Source organism: Patagioenas fasciata, chromosome 14 (assembly GCF_037038585.1).
Source record: "Patagioenas fasciata isolate bPatFas1 chromosome 14, bPatFas1.hap1, whole genome shotgun sequence".
In the NCBI taxonomy this organism is placed as follows: domain Eukaryota; kingdom Metazoa; phylum Chordata; class Aves; order Columbiformes; family Columbidae; genus Patagioenas; species Patagioenas fasciata.
In genome coordinates this window covers 17,601,983-17,624,099 of record NC_092533.1, presented here as the reverse complement: position 1 = coordinate 17,624,099, position 22,117 = coordinate 17,601,983, and the positions used below count along the sequence as shown (strand labels likewise).

The 22,117-nt window shown below is 54.8% G+C and overlaps 4 protein-coding genes across 4 annotated transcripts; all 4 read right to left on the bottom strand.

The window, feature by feature from the left end:
- Positions 1–189: 189 nt before the first annotated feature.
- LOC136107793 (protocadherin beta-15-like) lies at positions 190–5,722 on the bottom strand. Its single transcript, XM_065849110.2, has one exon. It carries the CDS (start codon positions 5,377–5,379, stop codon positions 2,938–2,940), a length of 2,442 nt encoding a protein of 813 aa, XP_065705182.1. The 5' UTR covers positions 5,380–5,722; the 3' UTR covers positions 190–2,937.
- Positions 5,723–8,837: 3,115 nt separating this feature from the next.
- Positions 8,838–12,510, bottom strand: LOC136107719 (protocadherin beta-15-like). Its single transcript, XM_065848976.2, has one exon. The coding sequence runs from the start codon at positions 12,508–12,510 to the stop codon at positions 10,069–10,071; it is 2,442 nt and encodes an 813-aa protein (XP_065705048.1). The 3' UTR covers positions 8,838–10,068.
- A 784-nt stretch (positions 12,511–13,294) lies between these two features.
- Positions 13,295–16,515, bottom strand: LOC136107669 (protocadherin beta-16-like). Its single transcript, XM_065848875.2, has one exon. It carries the CDS (start codon positions 15,809–15,811, stop codon positions 13,307–13,309), a length of 2,505 nt encoding a protein of 834 aa, XP_065704947.1. The 5' UTR covers positions 15,812–16,515; the 3' UTR covers positions 13,295–13,306.
- Positions 16,516–16,619: 104 nt separating this feature from the next.
- LOC136107780 (protocadherin beta-15-like) lies at positions 16,620–21,876 on the bottom strand. The gene is made up of 2 exons (XM_065849087.2): positions 18,960–21,876; positions 16,620–17,654 (listed from the first exon to the last, which is right to left on the bottom strand). The coding sequence occupies exons 1-2, from the start codon at positions 21,393–21,395 to the stop codon at positions 17,535–17,537; spliced, it is 2,556 nt and encodes an 851-aa protein (XP_065705159.2). The 5' UTR covers positions 21,396–21,876; the 3' UTR covers positions 16,620–17,534.
- Positions 21,877–22,117: the final 241 nt, after the last annotated feature.

The window sequence follows — 22,117 nt, the reverse complement described above, 5'->3', positions numbered from 1 at the left end:
TCCTCGTAGTCGAAAGAGCGCAGCGCGTACAGCGCGCCCGTCTCCGCCTCCACCGACACGTGCGACGACAGCGGCGCGCCCCGCACACGCCCCTCCCCCAACCGGTACCGCACGCGCGCGTTCTGCCCCCAGTCCGCGTCCCACGCCCGCACCCTCAGCACCAGCGCGCCCGCCGCGTTGTTCTCGGGCAGACGAGCGTTGTAGCGCGCCTCCGCGAACACCGGTGCGTTGTCGTTCACGTCCAGCACCCGCAGCCGCAGCACCGCGCTGCTCCACAGCGCCGGCGACCCGCCGTCCACCGACCGCACCGTCACCTTGTACCCGACACCTCTTGCCGCTCCATTTTCTCGCCATCACCAGGCAATAACACTCTTCGAAGGACTTCTCCAAACGGAACGGGAGCGACACTCGTATCCGCCGACAGCAACTACAGCGCGCTGGCTCTGGGCAGCGGCTTCTGCCTCGCCCCCCTCCCACTCCTGCTCAGCCAACCGCGCCTGCAGCTCCCCCGCGCTTGCCTGCATCCCTGACAACAGTGTGTACAGGAACATGTGTGCATCCAAGGGAGTCTCTCTGACAAGTCCTACCCACCGCACTGCTTCCTAAATGACACCTCCGACGAGCCCCTCGGGAAAGCTCAGCAGTGTTTTTAGGCCGTCCAATGCAGGAAACAGCCCCAACTCTCTAAAAGGGCAAAAAACGTAAAAATATCCAGTTATGAACGGTATGAGACACACAAACCCTCGAGCTGGTCCAAGTTGAGATGCAGCAGTTGTACACGAGGAGCTGCTTGTTCTTCATCACGTCAGTAAGACAGACGCAACTCTCTAAACGTCATTCACGTTTCAGTGCATTATAGCTCACACTCTTGGAAGAGATCAGCACAGATAAACTTGAGTCCCGTTAGATGAGGAGAACCCTGAGCAGAGGAGTTTCACACAGGACTGCAGGCACACACAGCATGCTATGCACAACACAGTCTGAAGAATGAGAAGAATGAATGCACCCGTTTTGGTTTTTCAAGCTATTATAGAACTTTCCTACAGGAAAACAATTCTATCCATAATTTCTACTGTCACCATAAAACAAATTTGCATGCAGACTTCTTGTTCATAGGTGGCTTTCTCATCCATACCACATCAGAACTGTCAGTAGATCTCTTAGTTACAATTACTTGAGTTTATTGTTCCACTACAAAATGTGTGCAGAACAACAAGCATGAGACAGGAGGTTGGAGTTAGATTGCTGTCAGTCTCTTTTCACAAGGAACAAGTGATAGGATGAGAAGAAATGGCTTCGAATTATGCCAGGGGAGATTTAGATTAGATGTGAGAAAAACTTTCTTCACTGTAAGTATTGTCAAGCATTGGCACAAACTGCCCAGGAAAGTCTTTGAGTCGCTATCCCAAGACATGGTGCTCAGGGATATGGTTTAGTAGTGGACTTGGTAGTGCTAGGTTAATGCTTGAACTCACTGGTGTCAAGGAGCTTTTACAATCAAAATGATTCTATGATTCTACTCAGGTTGACTGGATAATCAATAATTCACTGCTCGAGTTTGCGCTCTGAAGTGCTTCGAAGACCCAGAGAGGCCTGCCAGCAATTCCATCCTCACAACAATTTGCCTGAGTACTCTCCTTGCTGCATCTCCAAATTGCAGAAAATGAGCCAATTGTACCTCAGAGGGAAAAACGAAAAAAAAATCCTCCAGGTCTGTTGAAACCTTTGACAGAGCTTGCCCAGAAAGAACATCTCTGCAAAGACTATTTGTTCAGCTCAAGTGGGTGTCTTTTTTATTGAAGTTTTACACATAAATGTATCACGATTCACAAAGGTAGCTTTTATAAATGAAGCACAAGACAGTAAGAGGGTTTCCAATTATTCTGTGGCACACTGCCTTCACTCAAACCATCTGCTGTTATACATGGGGTGACAGTCATTCTTAAGAGGAATAGGCAAGATAATGCTCGAGAGAGTTCACAGAGTGAAAGGGTTGAGGACAAAAAATGATGAAACCAAACTTAATGGCGCTTCCCAAGTTTCTCTTGAATCTACCTTGAGATAAGGTGCTTTAAAGTGAGTTGCAGAGTTTCCTTACTGTGCACTCAAAGACAAAGAATGTGTTTTCACAACTCTGTACAGTTACAGTCTATGCCAACATTGTTTGTTCTGCTATAATTTCAAGGTAATCCCAGGGAGAAAGCCCTTCTACCCGGCTCTCTCTCATGCAGCAAAGGAAAATCACATTCTGCGTTTTGATATTCTCCACTCAGAAGATGAGATTGTTGTTCTTCAAGGGCCAAAGTATCTTTCTTGCATGATGAACTGGAATTGCATGAAACACAAAGGCTGGATGCGAGCAACTCCCTGCTGCACTGGGCAGCACTAGGACAACATATGCAAACACAGAATGGCTGTACAGATAGTGACCAGAAGGCAAAACACAAAAAGCCCACCTATCTCGGGAACACAGACATCCAGAACCCAGAGGAGAAATTGCCCTGTGATTGCATCACATTGTAACACAGAACTCACAACTTCCTTGCTCTCCAGAACAGGACAAGGAGTACGTGCAATTCAGAGAGCAAGTGATTTGTCTGCCAAACCAGGCCATTGCATTACAGCAGAGAATAAGAGGGCCATGGTCTTGCCTAACAGGAAAAGTGACAAGAACTTTGCTGGGGGCCCTGGAACTCACCTGACTCTTAAAGCATTTCATAAATGGCTGTAACAGAGCAGACAGACATTATGAACTGTCTGACAAAGCCTTTAGGTTCATTTTGCAAGGGGGAGACAAGATTGCATATAACTAAAAATTAAAGGGAAACAATGTTGTCAATTGATAATGCAGATTAACTCTGAAGCAATCATTGCCACATATAGCACGTATCTCTTCCTGTCACAAGACATGAAGCCTCTGCCTGTGCTGTCTCCACACTAGTTAAAGGAAAGACTATTGAACTGCTCTGCAGAGAGTGTCCCTGGCCTGTCTAGTGCCATGTCCTCCATGGTAACAGGGCCACACATGAAATCCTGCTCATCATCTGTGCCCCTGCCCATGGTGCAGTGCTGTGGTGGCAGGCTGGGGAGGATGGGCTTCAGGAACTTGAACTCGCTGTTGCCTGAACCTGTTGTGAGGCTGATCTCATAGCAATAGGGGTGGGGCAGGGTCCCTGCAGCAGCCACATCGGTCAGGCCACTCTGCAAGTTGCTGGCACCATAAAGCACATGCCCATCCTTCAACTCCTTTCTCTTGCAAAACTTGTGAGTGACAAAGGCTGCCATGGATGCGAGGAAGAGGAGTGAGACAAAGACCAATGAAATTATTAAATACATTGTTAGGGAATCACCCTCATCCTCCGTGGCCAGGCTGCTGTGTGTTATGCGCACGTCAGAGAAGTCATGGAGCAGAAGCGCGCTCAGTGACGCTGTGGCTGACAGTGGTGGCTGCCCATTGTCACGCACCAGGATAACAAGTTTCTGCTTCATGGGGTCTCTCTCTGTCACGGGCCTCCTCAGCCGCACCTCCCCACTTTGGGCACTCACCACAAACAGCCCAGGATCAGTGGTCCTAAGCAGGTGGTATGAGAGCCATGAGTTCTGTCCGGAGTCTGCATCAACAGCCACCACCTTGGTGACAAGGTACCCAGCCTCAGCTGACATGGGCACCAGCTCACTGGGCGGTGGATTGCTGTCCTGTGAGGGGTACAGCACCAGTGGCGCATTGTCATTCTCATCCACCACAACAAGGCGGACAGTGACATTGGCACCGAGGGCAGGAGATCCTGCGTCAGAAGCACTCACTAAGACTTCAATCTGCTTCACGTGTTCATAGTCCAGAGGCCGCAGCACAAACACATCCCCATTCTCAGAGTTCACAGAGATACAGGAGAATGGAGACTGTTCCGTGGGGTGGGCAGGTACCAAGGAATAGGTCACCCTGGCATTCGACCCTGTGTCAACATCTGCAGCGCTGACAGCTCCAACAAGCACTGTGGGGACATTGTTCTCATGCACATACATGGTGTATGATGTCTGGTTGAAGACAGGTGCATTGTCATTCACATCAGAGATGTCCACTGTGAAGGTCTGGGTGGTTGTGAGAGGAGGTGACCCCGTGTCTGCCGCTGTGACACTCAGGATGTATTGTGCAGTCTCTTCCCGGTCCAGTGTGCTCACAGTCACCAGCTCATAGTAATTCTTATAGGCTGATCGCAGGGAGAATGACAGTTGGTCCTCAAGGGCACAGGAAATCTTCCCGTTGGCTCCAGAATCCCTGTCCCTGACAGCAAAGAGGGCGACCACTGTCCCAGGTAATGCATTCTCAGGGAGGGGGCTGCTGAAGGAACTGACCACCAGCTCAGGTGCATTGTCATTCACATCTACCACCTCCACCAACACCTTGCAGATTGCTGACAGGCCACCACCGTCCCTGGCCCGCACACTAAGCTCATACTTTTCTGCAGCCTCAAAGTCCAGAGGTTTTGTGAGTTTAATTTCACCACTCACAGGATCAATCAAAAAAGCAGAGTCACTCTGGCTCACCGCTTGGCTGAACTGATAGGAGATGTCCCCATTAGATCCTGCATCCAGATCAGCTGCCACCACTCTGAGAACCACAGAACCTTCTGGTGCATTTTCCAAAACCTTCCCAACATACTGATCCTGTGTGAAGACTGGTGCATTGTCATTTACGTCTAGAACTACAATGTGGATTTGTGTGGTCCCACTCCTGGGCAGAACACCTCCATCCATGGCAATGACAGTGAAATGCATCTCTGCCTGTTCCTCTCTGTCTAGTGGCTTTTGCAAAACCAGTTCCACATATTTGTTATCATTGGTCCGAGTCCCAAAGGATACAGTAAAGTACTCGTTCTCAGGAGAGATGCTGTAAGCCTGGATGCTGTTGCTACCAATATCCAGGTCCCGAGCTCCCTCCAGGGGGAAACGCGAGCCCGGGTCGCTCCTTTCAGGGATCTTAAAAGTGCCTTGTTCCTCCGGGAAAACGGGTGCATGGTCATTGATGTCCTGCACGGTCACCTCGACCCGCAAGAACTGCAGGGGGTTGGCCAGTACCAGCTCGAAGGGCAGCGTGCAGACATCAGCCTGCCCGCACAGCTCCTCCCGGTCCAGCCTCTCCGCCACGACCAGGCGGCCGGTGCCGCGCTCTAAGCGAAAGTGCTGCCGGCCGTCCTCCGAGGCCAGGCGGGCGTGGCGAGCAGAGAGCTGCGCCGGGGCCAGCCCCGCGTCCTCCGCCACGTTGGCTACCACCGAGCCGCTCTCCCCCTCCTCGGCTACGGAGTAGCGCAGGGGTTGGGAGCGAGCATGCGACAGAGACAGGAAAGCAGAGAGACAAAGCACTTGCCTTGCGATCGCCATGTCGGGCTGGTCCGGGACAGCCTCCGTCTCGCGGATCGCCCGCGCAGTCCTCCGCGGAAAGCGGCGCGGCGTAGGGCAAGCGGGCGGGCGCTTCCCCTCTCTCTCTTCTTCCTTCCTTCACGCCGAGCCCTGTTTGCGACCCGCAGTGAGGCTGCCGTGGTCCGGCAACGGATGGCACGGGGCAGAGCTCGCCGCCGCCACTGCTGCTGCTTCCCGGCCCGGCTGGGCTGGGCGGGACAGGGTCAGGCTCAGCCGCCTCCCAACTCGCAGCCGCTCGGCGACGTCTTGGTCGGGAGCGCCACCCTGCGGCCCGCTGCCAGACTGCACCCGCCGCCTCCCACTGTCCGCGCTGCCGCCTCGCACCGGCACACGGACACGCGCGCACACGCGCGGCTGCGGTCGCTCTCCCGCCTGGGATCCCGCGGAAAGAGGGGCGCACAGCGTGCCCTGGAGGGAAAATCAGGGACGGAGCGCTGAGAGCCTTGCGGGGCCGCCGCGTCAGCCCGAGTGCACGGGCAGCGCTGGCACCTGCCCCGCGTCTTCCTTCGTTTCCCAGAATGTGCGAGCAGAAGGGTTCTCCTGCCACCTGGGAGGCCAGTCCGTACCCTTGAAGAAACACGGGGGCAAGGCCAGCACAGGGCGTTTCCCACGGGCATCGTGGAGCGGAGGCTGAGCCCGGAGGGATGGAGCTGGCTTCCCCGGCCGGAGAATCTGGCCAAGAGACTCCGCCTTGGCAGCATGCAGGGAATAACAGAGCCCGTCGCAACATGGACTCGGGAATCTCAGGATGCAGACGGGAAACGGAGGAGAATCCCAACACGACTCAGGCCTGAAAGCGCCTGCCCGCCGGGCAGTCAAGCAACTGAGCGGGAGGAGCAGCTCTGCTCCTCTGATCGACCTTCCTCTCGCCCGTGAGCTGCGAGCTGATAAGAGGTTGTTCGTCCTTGCCCGACCCCTCCTCAGCACTGCTCAGGAATTGGAATTCGCTGCTCCCCGAGCCGATGCACAGGAATGCTTCGTAGCGATAAGCCGGCGACGCAGTGACCGTACTTTTGTCGTCCACGCAGTCCCTGTTCAATTCGCGGGAACAGTAGCAGCAGGCACAGGCAGGCGAAAAGCGTGTCCGGAGGCGGACCTGACACAGCTCGGCTGGAGAATAGGAGAGAACGGAGAGAAGGAATAGCAAAGAGACCCAGACCGGAGAGCCGATGATGTAGGTGCTGCGCAGGTGCCCCTGAGAGCGTGGCCGAGCTGAAGGAAGCCGTTGGAGAAGTTGCGCGACAGGGCGATGCGAGGGTCGGGGTGGCGGAGGGCGGCGGCTGCCCGCGGTCTCGCACCGGCATGACGAGCATCTGCCGACGCACGTCCCGCTCCTCCCCTTCTCCCGCTGTGCGCACCTCGCCGTTGTGCAGCAACATGCGGAACAGCCCCGGCTCCGCCGCCTTGGCCAGCTCGTACGACAGCCTCAAGTTCGGCCCCGCGCCCGCGTCCACCGCCACCACCTTGGCCACCAGCGCCCCGGGCTCCGCCGCGCGCGGCGCCAGCTCCATTCCCGCCCAGCCTGCACCCGCCGCAAGCGGCGCCGCCGGCGGCTACAGCACCTGCGGCACATTTTCTTTCTCGTCCACGATCACCAGCCGCACCGACACGTTGCTGCTCAGCGCCGGCGCGCCGCCGTCCTCCGCCCGCACCCACAGCCCCACCTCGCGCACCTCCTCGTATTCGAGCGAGCGCAGCGCGTACAGCGCGCCCGCCTCCGCCTCCACCGACACGTACGGCGACAGCGGCGCGCCCCGCACACGCCCCTCCCCCAGCCGGTACCGCACGCGCGCGTTCTGCCCCCAGTCCGCGTCCCATGCCCGCACCCTCAGCACCAGCGCGCCCGCCGCGTTGTTCGCGGGTAGACGGGAGCTGTAGCGCGCCTCCGCGAACATCGGCGCGTTGTCGTTCACGTCCAGCACCCGCAGCCGCAGCACCGCGCTGCTCTACAGCGCCGGCGACCCACCCTCCGCCGTCCGTACCGTTACGTTGTACTCCACACCTCCTCCCGGCTCATTTTCTTGCCACCACCACGCGATAGGAGTCCTCGAAGGACTTCTCCAAACGGAACGGGAGCAACACTCGCATTCACCTACAGCAACTGCAGCGCTCTGGCGCTGGGCATCGGTCTCTGCATCGCCCTCCCTCCTACTCAGGCAACACACCTGCAGCTGCCCCGCGTTTGCCGTCATCACTGACAACAGTGCGTAGAGGGACATGCGTGCATCCAGGAGAATCTGTCCGACAAGTCCTGCCCACCACATTGCTTCATGAACGGCACCTCCGACGAGCCCCTCGGGAAAGCTCAGAAGCGTGTTCAGGCCCTCCATTGCAGGAAATAGCCCCACCCTCTCATAGGGCAAAACCCGTAGATCATCTAGTTATGAACTGCATCAGACACACAAACCCTCGAACTGGACCAAGATGAGATGCAGCAGTTATACACGACAAGCTGCTTTTTCCTCGTCATGTTAGTAAGAGAGACGTGACTAAGTCTCATTCACAATTCAGTTGATGATAGCGCACACTGTTGGAAGAGATTAGCACAGATAAACCTGAATCCCATTAGATGAGGAGAACTCTGAGCAGAGGAGATTCACATAGGACTGCAGTCACACACAGCATGCCATGCACAACCCAGTCATATAAAAGAACGAGTACACCCATTTTGTTTTTTCAAGATATTATAGAACTTTCCTGCAGAAAAGCAATTCTCTTCATCATTTCTGCTGTCACACTACAACAACTTTGCATGCAAACTTCTTGCTCATAGGTGGCTTTCTCACCTGTAGCACGTGAAGAGCTGCCTGCACAATCCTCAGACTGGAGTTTATTGTTCTACTACAAAATTTCTACTGCAGAAGAAGCATGTGACAGCAAAGGCCAGTACTGAAATGATATTGTAGTGAGGTTGTTGTTAGTCTCTTTTCCTAAGTAACAGGTGATAGGATGAGTAAAAATGGCTTCAAGGTGTGTCAGGGGATATTCAGATTCGATATTAGCAATAATTTATTCACTGGAAGTATTGTCAAGCACAGGCTGTCCAGGGAAGTCTTTGGGTTGCCACGCCATGAAGTAGTGCTCAGGGACTTGGTAGTGCTAGGTTAACAGTTGGACTTGATGGTCTCAGGGACCTTTTCCAACCTAAATGATTCTATGATTCTATTCAAGTTGACTGGATAGTTGATCATTCACTCCTTGAGTTTGCAGCCAAAAGCTCTGTGCTCAAAATAATCACAAAGCAGTTCCCTCCTCCCAACAATTTTCCTGAGTGTTCTACAAGCCGCATCTCCAAATTGCAGAAAAGCAGACCCACAAACCCATTAGAGAGGATAATTAGAGAAAAAACTCCTGGCCCGTTGAAAACTTCAACACAGCATTACCAGAAAGAATTTCTCTACAAAGACTACTCTCTCTACTCAAGTACATATTCTTTTTATTTCACTTTTGGACATTAATGTACTATAGTTCACAATGGTAGAGTTTATAACTGAAGCACAAGACAGTACGAGGGTTTCCAAATACACTGTGTCATACTGCCTTCATTCATACAATCCATTATTATACATGGGATGACAGTCCTTCTTAGGAGGAATAGGTAATAAAATGTTCAAAGACAGTTCACAAAGGAGAAGGAGAAAGGGCAATTAGAAGAATGCAAAAGCTCTACACAAACACAGAAAATCATCTCAGGACAGATTTCCACTACCATCAAGAAGCCTCTGAAGTTGGGAACAACAATGACAAGACCAAATTCAACAGCCTCTTTCCAAGTTCATCTTGATTCTACCTTTAGACAACGTCCTTTGTAGCATCTTGTGGACTTTCCTTGCAATACACTCAAAGACAATGGATGTGTTTTCACAACTCCGTACAGTTATACTGTATACAAATATTGTTTTGCTGCTGTAATTTCAAGGCAATCCCAGGGAGAAAGTCCACCTGCCCACCTCCATTTCATATGCCAAATTAAAGCTTCATTCTGCATGTTGCTGCTTTCCCCTAGAGAAGATGAGACAGCTGTATTCAAAGGATCAAGATATCTTTCTTCTCTGGTGATCTGGAAGTTCACAGATAAAATGGGTGGCTGTGAGCAACTCCCTGCTTCAACAGAGCAGCATATGCAGACAGACAATGGCTGTGCAGACAGATATAGAAGGCAAAACACACAGAGCCCATATGTCTCAGAGGCAGAGACATCCAGAACTCAGAGCGCAGAGAGCCTCATGCTTGCACTGCAATGTAACACACGATTCACAACTTCCTTCCTTTCCTGACCCAGGAGAAGGGCTACATGCATTTCACCAAGCTGATGATTTGTCTGTCCAACTGTGCCATTGCCTTACAGCAAGAATAAGAGGGCTCTGAGACAAGAACTTAGCTGGGGGTCCTGGAATTAACCGTGTGGTTGAAGTGCTTTGGAAATGGCTGTAACAGACCTGACACATACTATTATCTCCCTGATGAGGTTTTGGATTCTTTAGGGATTTCCTGCAGAGGAGAAAACCTTCCATCAGACTTAAAATTTGAGGGGAAACACTGTTTCCAATTGGAAATTCAGATTTACTCTGAAGGAACCATTGCCAAATGTTGAAGCCCAAATCCCTTCCTATCACAAGGCTAGAAGCCTCTGGCTGTGTTGACTCCACACTACTTAAAGGAAAGACTATTGAACTCTTCCACAGAGAGCATTCCTGGGTTGTCTGGTGCCACATCATCTATGGTGATAGGGCCACAGGGGAAATCCTGCTCATCATCTGTGCCCCTGCCCATGGTGCAGTGCTGTGGTGGCAGGCTGGGGAGGATGGGCTTCAGGAACTTGAACTCGCTGTTGCCCGAGCCTGTTGTGAGGCTGATCTCATAGCAATAGGGGTGGGGCAGGGTCCCTGCAGTGGCTGCATCCGCCAGGCTGGTCGGCAGGTTACCGGCATCGTAAAACACATGACCACCCTTCAACTCCTTTCTCTTGCACATCTTGTGAAGAACAAAGGTTGCCATGGATGCGAGGAAGAGGAGTGAAACAAACACCAATGAAATTATCAAATACATTGTTAGGGAGTCACCCTCATCTTCTGCGGCCAGGCTGCTGTGTGGCAGGCGCACGTCTGAGAAGTCACTGAGCAGAAGCGCACTCAGTGACGCTGTGGCTGACAGCGGTGGTTGCCCGTTGTCTCGCACCAGAACAACAAGTTTCTGCTTCATGGGGTCTCTCTCTGTCACAGGCCTCCTCAGCCTCACCTCCCCGCTTTGGACACCCACCACAAACAGTCCAGGGTCAGTGGTCCTCAGCAGGTGGTATGAGAGCCATGAGTTCTGTCCGGAGTCTGCATCAACAGCCACCACTTTGGTGATAAGGTACCCAGCCTCAGCTGACATGGGCACCAGTTCGCTGGACAGTGGGCTGGTGTCCTGTGAGGGGTACAACACCAGTGGCGCATTGTCATTCTCATCCACCACAACAAGGCGGACAGTGACATTGGAACTGAGGGCAGGAGACCCAGCATCAGAGGCATGCACTAAGACTTTAATCTGTTTCACCTGCTCGTAGTCCAAAGGCCGCAACACAAACACATCCCCATTCTCAGAGTTCACAGAGATGCAGGAACAGGGATGCTGCTCTGTGGGGTGGGCTGTTACCAGGGAATAGGTCACCTTGGCATTGGGGCCCACATCGGCATCTGCAGCGCTCACAGCTCCAACAAGCACTGTGGGGACATTATTCTCATGCACATACATGACGTACAATGTCTGGTTGAAGACAGGAGCATTGTCATTCACATCAGAGATGTCCACTGTGAAGGTCTGGGTGGTTGTGAGAGGAGGTGACCCTGCGTCTGCTGCTGTGACACTCAGGATGTACTGTGCAATCTTCTCGCGGTCCAGCTCGCTCACGGTAATGAGCTCATAGTAATTCTTATAGGCTTGACGCAGGGAGAATGACAGCTGGTCCTCAAGGGCACAGGAGATCTTCCCATTGTCTCCAGAATCCCTGTCCCTGACAGCAAAGAGGGCGACCACTGTCCCAGGTAATGTGTTCTCAGGGAGGGGGCTGCTGAAGGAACTGACCACCAGTTCTGGTGCATTGTCATTCACATCCACCACCTCCACCAACACCTTGCAGATTGCTGAGAGGCCACCACCATCTGTGGCTCGAACGCTGAGCTCATGATTCTCTGCAGCCTCAAAGTCCAGAGGCTTTGTGAGTTTAATTTCACCACTCACATGGTCAATTACAAATGCTGAGTGGATCTGGCCTACTACTTGGCTGAACTGATAGGAGATGTCCCCATTAACTCCCACATCCTGATCATTTGCCACCACACTGAGAACCACAGAACCCTCTGGTGCATTTTCCAAAATCTTCCCAACATACTGATCCTGTGTGAAGACTGGTGCGTTGTCATTTACATCTAGAACTACAATGTGGATTTGTGTGGTCCCACTCCTGGGCAGAACACCTCCATCCATGGCAATGACAGTGAAATACATCTCTGCCTGTTCCTCTCTGTCTAGCGGCTTTTGCAAAACCAGTTCCACATATTTGTTGTCATTAATCCGACTCCCAAAGGAGACACTAAAGTACTCGTTCTCAGGAGAGATGCTGTAAGCCTGGATGTTGTTGGTGCCAACATCCAGGTCCTGAGCTCCCTCCAGTGGGAAACGCGAGCCCGGATCACTCCTTTCCAGAATCTTAAAAGTGACTTGTTCTTCCGGGAAAACGGGCGCATTGTCATTAATGTCCTGCACGGTCACCTCGACTCGCAAGAACTGCAGGGGGTTGGCCAGCATCAGTTCGAAGGACAGCGTGCAGGTAGCGGCCTGCCCGCACAGCTCCTCCCGGTCCAGCCTCTCCGCCACGACCAGGCGGCCGGTGCCGCGCTCTAAGCGAAAGTGCTGCCGGCCGTCCTCCGAGGCCAGGCGGGCGCGGCGAGCCGAGAGCTGCGCCGGGGCCAGTCCCGCGTCCTCTGCCACGTTGGCTACCACCGAGCCGCTCTCCCCCTCCTCGGCTACGGAGTAGCGCAGGGGCTGGGAGCTAGCGTGCGACAGAGACAGGAAAGCAGAGAGACAAAGCACTTGCCTTGCGATCGCCATATCGGGCTGGTCCGGGACAGCCTCCGTCTCGCGGATCGCCCGCGTAGTCCTCCGCGGTAAGCGGTGCCCGGCAGCGGCGCGGTGGGCGCGGTCCTGCGCCCTCCGTTTCCTCTTCCTTCTCGCCGAGTTCGGCTGGGGATTCCGACAGGGGATGGCACGGGGCACCGTTCGCCCCGGCTCTCCGCCGACGCTGCTTCCCGGCCTGGCTCGGATGGGCAGGGCCGGACCGGGCTCGTCCTCCTCCCCGCTCGCAGCCGCTCGGCGACGTCTTGGTCAGGAGCGCCACCCTGCGGCCCGTCGCCAGACTGCTCCCGTCACCGCCCGCTGTCCGCGCTGCCGCCTCCACCGGTACACGGACCCGCGCGCAATCGTGCGGCTGCGGTCGCTCGCCCGCCTGATGTCCCGCGGCAGGACGGGCGTACAGCGCGATGGAAGCGCAGGAACGGAGAGTGGAGAGCCCTGCGGGGCCGCCTCATCAGCCCGAGCGCACAAGCAACGGCGGTACATGCCCCGCGTCTTCCCCCACTCCCCGCTGCCATGAGCCCGGGAGCAGGTGTCTGTGCACCTGGCGTCCGGGAGGCCAATCCCTGCCCTTCAGCACGACAAGTACATTGCGTTTCCCACGGCATCATTCGGCGGCGGCTGAGCTCGGAGGGACGTAGCCGCCCTCCCCGGACTGAGAAAATGGGTAAGAGCCTCCGCCGGCGCAGCATGCAGGGAACAGCAGGACTCGATGTTACACGGAAACTGGAATCTCAGGTTGAGGACGGGGATCGGAGGCGGATCTCGGCAAGGCTCAGGCGTGGACGCGCCTACCGGCCGGGCAGTCAAGTGGCTGAGCGAGAGGAAGGTCTGAGCTGCCCGTTTCTGCTTCCCTCTCCGCAGCGGGCCGCGACCAGCACAGCGATTCTTGCTGCTTGCCTGCCACTCCCTCAGCACTGCTTGGTGGGCTGGGTAGGCCGGATTTTAGGAACTGGCATTCGCTTCTCCGCGAGGCGCTGGTCAGATAGGATTCGTAGTGGTAAGCCGGTGACAGAGTGCCCGTGCGGGACGCGTCCACGTCGTCGGTGGGGAAGTCGCCGTGAGCGTAGCAGTGGGCAGAGGGAAGCGAAGGGCGTGGCCGGAGGCCAGCATGGCAGAGCTTGGCCGCTGAAAAAGCGAGGACGGAGAGGAGGAAGAGCGAGGAGACGCAGCCCAGGGAGGCGATGAGGTAAGTGGTGAGCAGTTCTTCCTCGGCCACCTGCGGCTGCTGCTGCCTCTTGCTCTCAGTACCGTGGTTGAGCTGGAGGAAGGCGTCGGAGAATTCGCGCACCAGGGCGATGCCGATGGTGGAGGTGGCAGTGCGCGGCGGTTGTCCGCGGTCTCGCACCAGCACAACGAGCCTCTGCCGCGGTGCGTCGCGTTCCGCCACGGGTCGCGCCGTGCGCACCTCGCCGCTGTGCAGCCCCACGCGAAACAGCCCCGGTTCCGTCGCTTTGGCCAGCTCGTACGACAGCCACGCGTTCTGCCCCGCGTCCGCGTCCACCGCCACCACCTTGGCCACCAGGTAGCCTGCCGGCGCCCAGCGCGGCACCAGCTCTCCCGCCGCCACTCTGTTGTCGGGGGACGGGTACAGCACGACGGGCGTGTTGTCGTTCTCGTCCCGCACCAGCACGCGCAGCAGCGCCTGGGTGCTGAGCGGCGGGGAGCCGCCATCGACAGCGCACACCGTCACCTCGAAGGCGCGCACCTCTTCGTAGTCCAGCGGGCGCAGCGCCCGCACGATTCCAGTTTCCGCGTCCACACTTACGAAGGATTCGACGGGGTGGCCTTTCGACGAGGGCGGCTCCAGTGCGTATCTCACTCGGGCGTTTTTTCCCGCGTCGGCGTCCGTAGCGTTCAGACGTCCCAGGCTCGTACCCGTTGGCTCGTTTTCGCTCAACACCATGGTGTAAATGGCCTGAGTGAACGTGGGCGCGTTATCGTTCACGTCCAAGAGCCGCACGAGTAGTGTCTTGGACACCGAGAGCGCGGGGGAGCCCTCGTCTCGGGCCCGTACTGTCACGTTGTACTCTGCCACTCGCTCCCGATCTAGCGCCTCCGATGTCATTATCGCGTACGCATCGGCCGCCAACGACGTGATGCTGAAGGGCTGTTCGCCTGCCAGCTCGCAGCTCGTCCTGCCGTTATCCCCCGAATCCCGGTCCCGCACGTTGAAAAGGGCCACCACGGTGTTCGGCGGGGCGGCTTCTGAGAGGGTGCTTGTGAGGGAGGTGATGATCACCTCCGGGACATTGTCATTCACGTCCTCCACCTGCACTTCTACCTTGCAGTGTGCAGACAGACCTCCTCCGTCTGTGGCCTGCACGTCTATTTCGTAGGTTTTTGTTTCTTCATAATCCACCGGCTTTTTGATTCGAATCGGCCCTGTCTCTGAATTTATTTTAAACGTCTGGTGATTTTCCTCTGAATTTTGAACTATGGAATAGGCTATTTGCCCGTTCGTTCCTGAGTCTAAATCGCTAGCAGACACCGCCGCCACTAAGGTATCTTGGGAACTATTTTCTAATACACGGACTTTATACAGACTCCGAGTAAATACCGGGATGTTGTCATTTGTATCTAGGACTACGACACGGATTAAGGCTGTACCAGAGCGCGGTGGAGACCCACCATCCACAGCCGTGACACTGAAAGCCACTTCTGCCTGCTGCTCCCTGTCCAGGGCTCGATCCAACACCAGCTCGGGGTACCTCCTGCCGTCACTCCGCCTCCGGGTATAGATATGAAAATACTCGTTCGAGCTGATACTGTAATGCTGAAGACTGTTGTTCCCTACATCTGGATCCTGAGCGCTTTCCAACAAAAATCGAGTTTCTGGCATCGCAGTTTCCGGAATCTTTAAAACTATCTCGTTATTTAAGAACATGGGAGCATGATCGTTTATGTCGGTGAGGCTTACCTCGGCTCGGAAGGACTGCAGTGGGCTCTCCAGCAGCACCTCGAAACGCAGCAGGCAGGGCTCGCTCTGCCCGCACAGCTCCTCCCGGTCCATCTGCTCTCGCACCACCAAGTCCCCGGTGTGTTTGTTCAGCTGCAAATACTGCTTTTCTCCTTCCAGAACGAGCCGAGCCTGTCGAGCCGATAATTCCTCACCGGTTAGTCCCAAATCCTTAGCGATATTCGCCACAAAGGAGCCCCTCTCCGCCTCTTCGGGTACGGAGTACCGGGCGGTTTCTGTTCTCATCCCCGATACACAGAGGACCAGGATCAGAGCTACCACTCGCCCTGAGAGCGGTTCCTCCCTCTTCCTCAGCTCCATTCCCTCCCAGCGAACCGATCTCTTCCCCCTGTGAGCTGGATGGAGCTGCCGATCCAGGCTGCCGAGCCCCGAGCGGAACAGCCCGGGCTGGTGCAGCCCCGCAGTCCCGGGGGCGGTGGATCCGGGAGCTGCGCGGAGCCTCTGCAGTCAGCAGCGGCACCGAGCGGCCGATCTGCAGAAATACGTGGAGATTTCCCAGAGCAAAGCCTGCAAAACAGCGAGAAAACGCTCCAATTCTCTCTTCCGAAATCCAGGCATACAGATTCAACTGGACCCTACCAGCCTGTTTGAAGTATGGCCACCGCTTGAATGAGCAATGCTCCTGTTTGCCTTTTATTTGACAACGAGATTTATTTAAACCTGTTTTTACTAATGTCTCTCCCTATAACGGTTTGAACCGTTTATGCAGAGCGAAGGAATTACTTCCAGACTGTTTAGCTTAAAAAGTTGCGTATTGTTGCGGATGTCTAGCATGAGTGAGCTGGTCCATCAACCACAGAGGTGGTCGCCGTGTAGTTTCCCGTAGTAACTCTCGGGTGTGTTTCTGGAATGGACCAAGATTGTTTCCCCGATTCACGACCTCTCAGGTTGGGAGCCCTCAAGAAGGGCAGTATCTCTCTTGGCTCCGAACATCTCACTCCAGTTTGCTCCGGCTTCTGAGAACGGACTACTTTTCAGGTCGCTGTGATTTCCCCTGCATAAAATCCACTCTGAAGCACGGATTTATTCCTGAAATCCTGCTCTTGGGATGGCTGTTTCCTTGGCAATGACTGCGGCAAGTGATTTTCGAGACAGCACACTCATCCAACAGAGTTCCAAGTAGGTTTTATTGTTTTCCGTCACCAGGCATTGGACTATTAAAAATGTGTGAGCGACAGGAAACACCTCTTTATAGATGAACACAAAGTAATTAAAACAGAAAGCTTCTTGACTCTCTATATTCTACAGTGCCTTAACTTTATTGTAAATGGTTTAGCCTGTTTTACTGTAAAACCACAATCAGTACTTTTAATTCTCTACTACCTTTATGCTCAAAAATCCTGAAATGTACATTTCAACAAACAAACAAACAAAACACACAAAAAAAAACCCAAACAACAAACCAATCAACCAAAAAACAAACCCAGACAAACCAAACACTATTGCTCAAAGCCCACTCTTTACATTATGGAGAACCTGTAAACTCCTGGTCAAATATGCTAAGTGTGTCGATATCAGCTGTTTCCAATGTACTCAGCTTCTACTTGTTATTAAGGATTTCCTTTGCGAACACCACTTAATTTTGCTTAACGTCTGTTTGGCCTGGCATTGAACAAACTGCAGAAAGTTAAGACATTATTACAGAGCCCTCTTCACAAGGAAAAATAATAATTTTTTTAAAAAAAAGACAAAAAAGGTGACGTAGGAAGAAGATTAATAGGTTATCTTGAAGGCCTTCTTCCAGTTTTTGGTACTTCCCTTAACATTTAGAAGAAGTGATACTCTCACAATCATACAGCAAGCCTCTGTGTAGTCAACATGCAACACAGTCCTCCTCCTCCATCCATATCACAATTACAAAATATCTACATGAATAAAGTACTGCTCAAGAGGAGTTTTTACTGCCTCACAGAGAAGCCTTGTAACTCCCTGGTCCCTTTTTACGGGTATTTGGTCTCTTCGTCATCTTTTCGCTGTGAGGACGTTAGCCGGTGAGGACAGACATGTTTGTCTTACTCTTCATTTACTGATGGGTGAGCCAAGGGTTTTGACCAGAACTGACATTTAGCTCCATCTCCCTGTTTGCAGTGCAAGCTGCTTCTGCAGCTCTGCGAACCGTGTCTTCAGAGAGGGGAGTTCTACCCTGAAAAGAACAGAGTGGATGTTGTTATTTGGGCGTTGAAGGTAAGAAGACATCAGCGAAAAGGTGATGGTCACACCACTGCGGGTGTGACATCATTGTTCTCCATCCAGAGCCAAAGAGGAGACTGGACCGGGTGGTGAGTCTCTGACCTGAACAGGGAAAACCTAAAGCCAGAATCCATCCTGCCCTGTGGCCATCACAAAGGCACTACTGCAAACCTTTCACGAGTCTGAATTTCATTTAAGACGTTAGGAGCCCAAAATAAAACCACTTTCTCACAAACAGTAAATGTGGTTTAATATCATGTATGTTCCTCGTCCAGACTCTTGTGAACGGCTAGATGGATCCCCGGAAACCAGTAACCTCATGTTTAGAGAGGATTTGAACTCAGTGGGAGAATAAGGAGAGAAGGAGTTGTTTCTTTTATCACCTCTTGTTGCCCCCAAGTTTAAAGGACATTTAAGGAAGTTTAAAGTATGTCTCAGGCATAACTCCAGGTTCACAGCGGCACTGATAAGAGAGGTGTTGGTACTATCTGGGAGCACCCAGCTGGGTCAGAAGAGGACTGAAAGAGTGCATTGTGAAGTTCCGATAACCACAGTTTTCTGGCCAAAACCAGAAAAATAAAAGACACAAAAATAAGGAGATTTAATGGCAGAGGTGCCCACCTCCGTCATCTACAGCAGTTTGGAAGACAGCCTGAGTTCAGCTCTGCCGCCACCCTGGTGAACGGTACTTGGCAGTACTGAGCACCAGCTTCGAACGGCAGTGCAGAAAACGCCGTCAGGATGTGACAACCTTTTGCACCGCTGTCCCCGCAGTCCCGCTTGAAGCTGACCAGGACCACTACATTCCTGGTGCTGCTGCCTCCGGGAGGACACATCCCTGGGAGCGGTGTTGTTCCTTCTCCGGGTCCCTGCGTGTTCTACACCGTGTGTGGACAGGATCCACTGTGTGCCTCACACATCTATACCTCTACTTCTAATCTTCTTACGATCCAGCTGTCCCTTCCTTGTGGTGACACAAGAAACTTCATCTAACGCGAATACTCAGAGCATAGAGCAGGGTGTGGCGGGTGGGGTTAGTAAGAACTTGGGGAGCAGCGGATCCATGACGGATCCTCCTGGGCAGACCAAAGGCTCTGACACCCTGTCCACCCTCTACTCCAGCCCCAGTGGCTCCTCCATCACCAGTCCGCAACATCGGTAGTTTTAATGCCGGGTTGAGCACTCCCACACAAACAAACACATCCCGCGCTGCTCCCTCCCCGCTCCCCCGTCGCCTCGGTCCGTCCAGGTCCCTCACCTGTGCAGCCCAGTCGCCTTCTGCCCCGAGGTTGGCCGCCTCTTGCGAGCACATCGAGCTCCGCTGTTCACCCGGGCCGGGGGGCAGCCCGGCGGGGAAGCAGGGGAACAGGGGCCTGAGGAATCGAAACTCGCTGTTGACGGTCCCGGCGGCGAAGCAGACGTCGTACACGTAGCGGGGCAGGGAACCCGCGTCGCTTTCCGTGGCAGTCTGGGGGAATGTCGGCAAGGTCTCCGCCTCGCTCCGCCTGGTCTGCCGCACCTTCGCCACCACAGCGGCCACCGCGGTGGCCAGGAACAGCGCCGACACGCAGGCCAGGGAGGCGATGAGATACAAGGTCAGCGGCCCGTCAGGCTCGGCGGCCGGCGCCTCCTCGCTCACTCGCAAATGCGCTTCGGAGAAGCCGTCCACCAGGACGATGCCGAGAGTGACAGTGGCAGAGCGCGGCGGTTGCCCGCGGTCTCGCACCAGCACAACGAGTCTCTGCCGGGGCGTATCGCGTTCTGCCACGGGTCGCGCCGTGCGCACCTCGCCGCTGTGCAGCCCCACGCGGAACAACGCCGGCTCGGTCGCCTTGACCAGCTCGTACGACAGCCACGCGTTCTGCCCCGCGTCCGCGTCCACCGCCACCACCTTGGCCACCAGGTAGCCCGTCGGTGCCCAGCGCGGCACCAGCTCGCCCGCCGCCGCTCTGTTGTCGGGGGACGGGTACAGCACGACGGGCGCGTTGTCGTTCTCGTCCCGCACTATCACGCGCAGCATTGCCTGGGCGCTGAGCGGCGGGGAGCCGCCGTCGGCAGCGCGCACCGCCACCTCGAAGGCGCGCACCTCCTCATAGTCCAGCGGGCGGAGGATGTAAACGTCCCCGTTTTCAGAGTTGACCGACACTTCGGACTGCTCCTTGCCCTCCTGTTGCACCAGCGTGTATCTCACTTGGGCGTTTTTTCCCGTGTCGGCGTCCGTAGCGTTCACGCTGCCGATCCGGAGCATGGGGCTGTTGTTCTCCGTGACCGACATGGTGTATATCTCCTGGGTGAACTCTGGAGGATTGTCGTTCACGTCGGATATCTGTACGAATACGCTTTCCCGAGAGCTCAGCCGCATCGTGCCCCAGTCCATGGCTGTGATGGTGATGTTATACTCTGCCATCCTCTCCCTGTCCACAGCGGCATTTGTCCTCAGCTCGTAGTAATTATCAAAAGTGGGTGTGAGGCTGAAAGGCGAGTCCCCGTCGATTGTGCACTCCGTCCTGCCGTTGTCCCCGGAGTCCCGGTCTCGCACACTGAACAGGGCCACCACGGTGCGGGGCGGGGCGTCCTCCGGAATTGAGGCGGTGAGGGAGGTGAGCGCTATCTCCGGGGCGTTGTCGTTCACGTCCAGGACTTCCACCTGCACTTTGCAATGGGCAGACAGCCCTCCGCCGTCGGTGGCTCTCACCACCATCTCATGGCTTTTCGCTTCCTCGAAGTCCAGATTTCCCGCGACCCGTATCTCCCCGGTGTCCGGGTTCAGCTCGAAGAGCTCCCGGGACCGCTCTGGTGTCTGGGTGAAGCCGTACCGCACTTTCCCATAGGACCCTTCGTCAGGATCCGCGGCCGTGACTCGGAGCACCAGCTGCCCCGGGCGGCTGTTCTCGGTCAGGCGAACCTCGTAGACCTCCCGACCGAAAACTGGGTTATTGTCATTAGCATCCAGCACCACGATCCGGACCTGAGCCGTTGCCGACCTGGGTGGCGACCCCCCGTCCGTGGCGGTGAGGAGTAAATTCAGCTCCCGCTGCTCTTCGCGGTCCAGCTGCCGCTCTAGGACGAGCTCCGCGTACTTTCCTCCACCTTTCCCTGTTCCAAGAGCGAGAGAGAAATGCGAATTGGACCCGAGGCTGTAGTTCTGTAAGCCGTTGCTGCCCACGTCCTTGTCCTGGGCGCTTTCCAGAGGGAAATGGGACCCAGGAGATGCCGTTTCCACAATCTCTAAAACCATCTCCTTCTGCGGGAACACGGGGGAGTTGTCGTTCACGTCACGAATCTCTACCTCCCCTCGGATCAGCTGCAACGGATTGTCAAAGAATATCTTAAAGAAAAGCGTGCATGTATCGCTTTGCGGACAGATCTCCTCTCGGTCCAGCGACTCCTTGGCCGTCAGGACTCCGGTGTTTCGATTGAGGCGGAAAAGCTGCTCGTTCCCCTCGGACACAACGCGGGCCTTGCGAGCTGCGAGCTGGCTCGGAGAAACCCCCAGGTCCTTTGAAATATTGGCCACAAACGAGTCCCTCTCCATTTCCTCCGCCAGAGAATAGCGGAGGGTTTCGGCTCCGCTCTGACACACGCAAACGCAGAGAATAAATAAGATCACTTGCCTCTTTCTTCCTCTGCTCCGTCTCCCACACGCCATTAGTCTCCAGAAAAGCCATCCACCGTCCTCCGTGGTCCCCAGCATTTTTAAGCAGCGTCCGAGGGACAGCGGTGTTTGTCAGAAATCCGAGGTAAGGGGGGTCTGAAAGCCCCCGAGCACCCCGGTTCCGTGTCCCACCGCCCTTCCCGAGCAGCTCACACGCATTTTTTTTGTCTCCTTGTATCTGCAAACCCGGTGCAGACAGAGGAAACAGCCTCTCCGTGGCCAACATCCCCACCCAGCGTCGCAAGGGGGAATATTTCCTCTGCTGCCTTATTCGGGGCAGAGCTGCTGGTTTGGAGTTTGCTACTTTACTCTGCACTGTCCATCCCTAACCGTAGCCGAAAGGTACAGTGTAAATGCTCTCCTAGCCTAGAAGCAGCGTCCCTCCCCGCATACAGAGCGCTGCTCTGGGTGTCATTGTCCAGCTATCCATACCCAGCTCCTGATTTTCCTCTGTGTTGTGAAGGCAGTGCAAGATATGCCACTTCCACAGGATCCATGGAGGAATTTTCCTTCTCTTCCCCACTTGTTAAGGAGAGTGCGCAAGTGGGACGGGTCAGAGAAGCACCGCTATTGAGTATGAGAGCTAGTGCCAGGGAAAGTTCCCGAAATCAAATGCTTCATCTTCACCTAGGTCACCATCACCCTAGGTAGCAATGCTGTTCTAGGACACATCATCCTAATGCTGTTTTCTTCACATTATGTATCACAACTCCCTCAAAGGACAAACAACTTGAATGCTTGTCTGTATGAAAAGAGTTTTT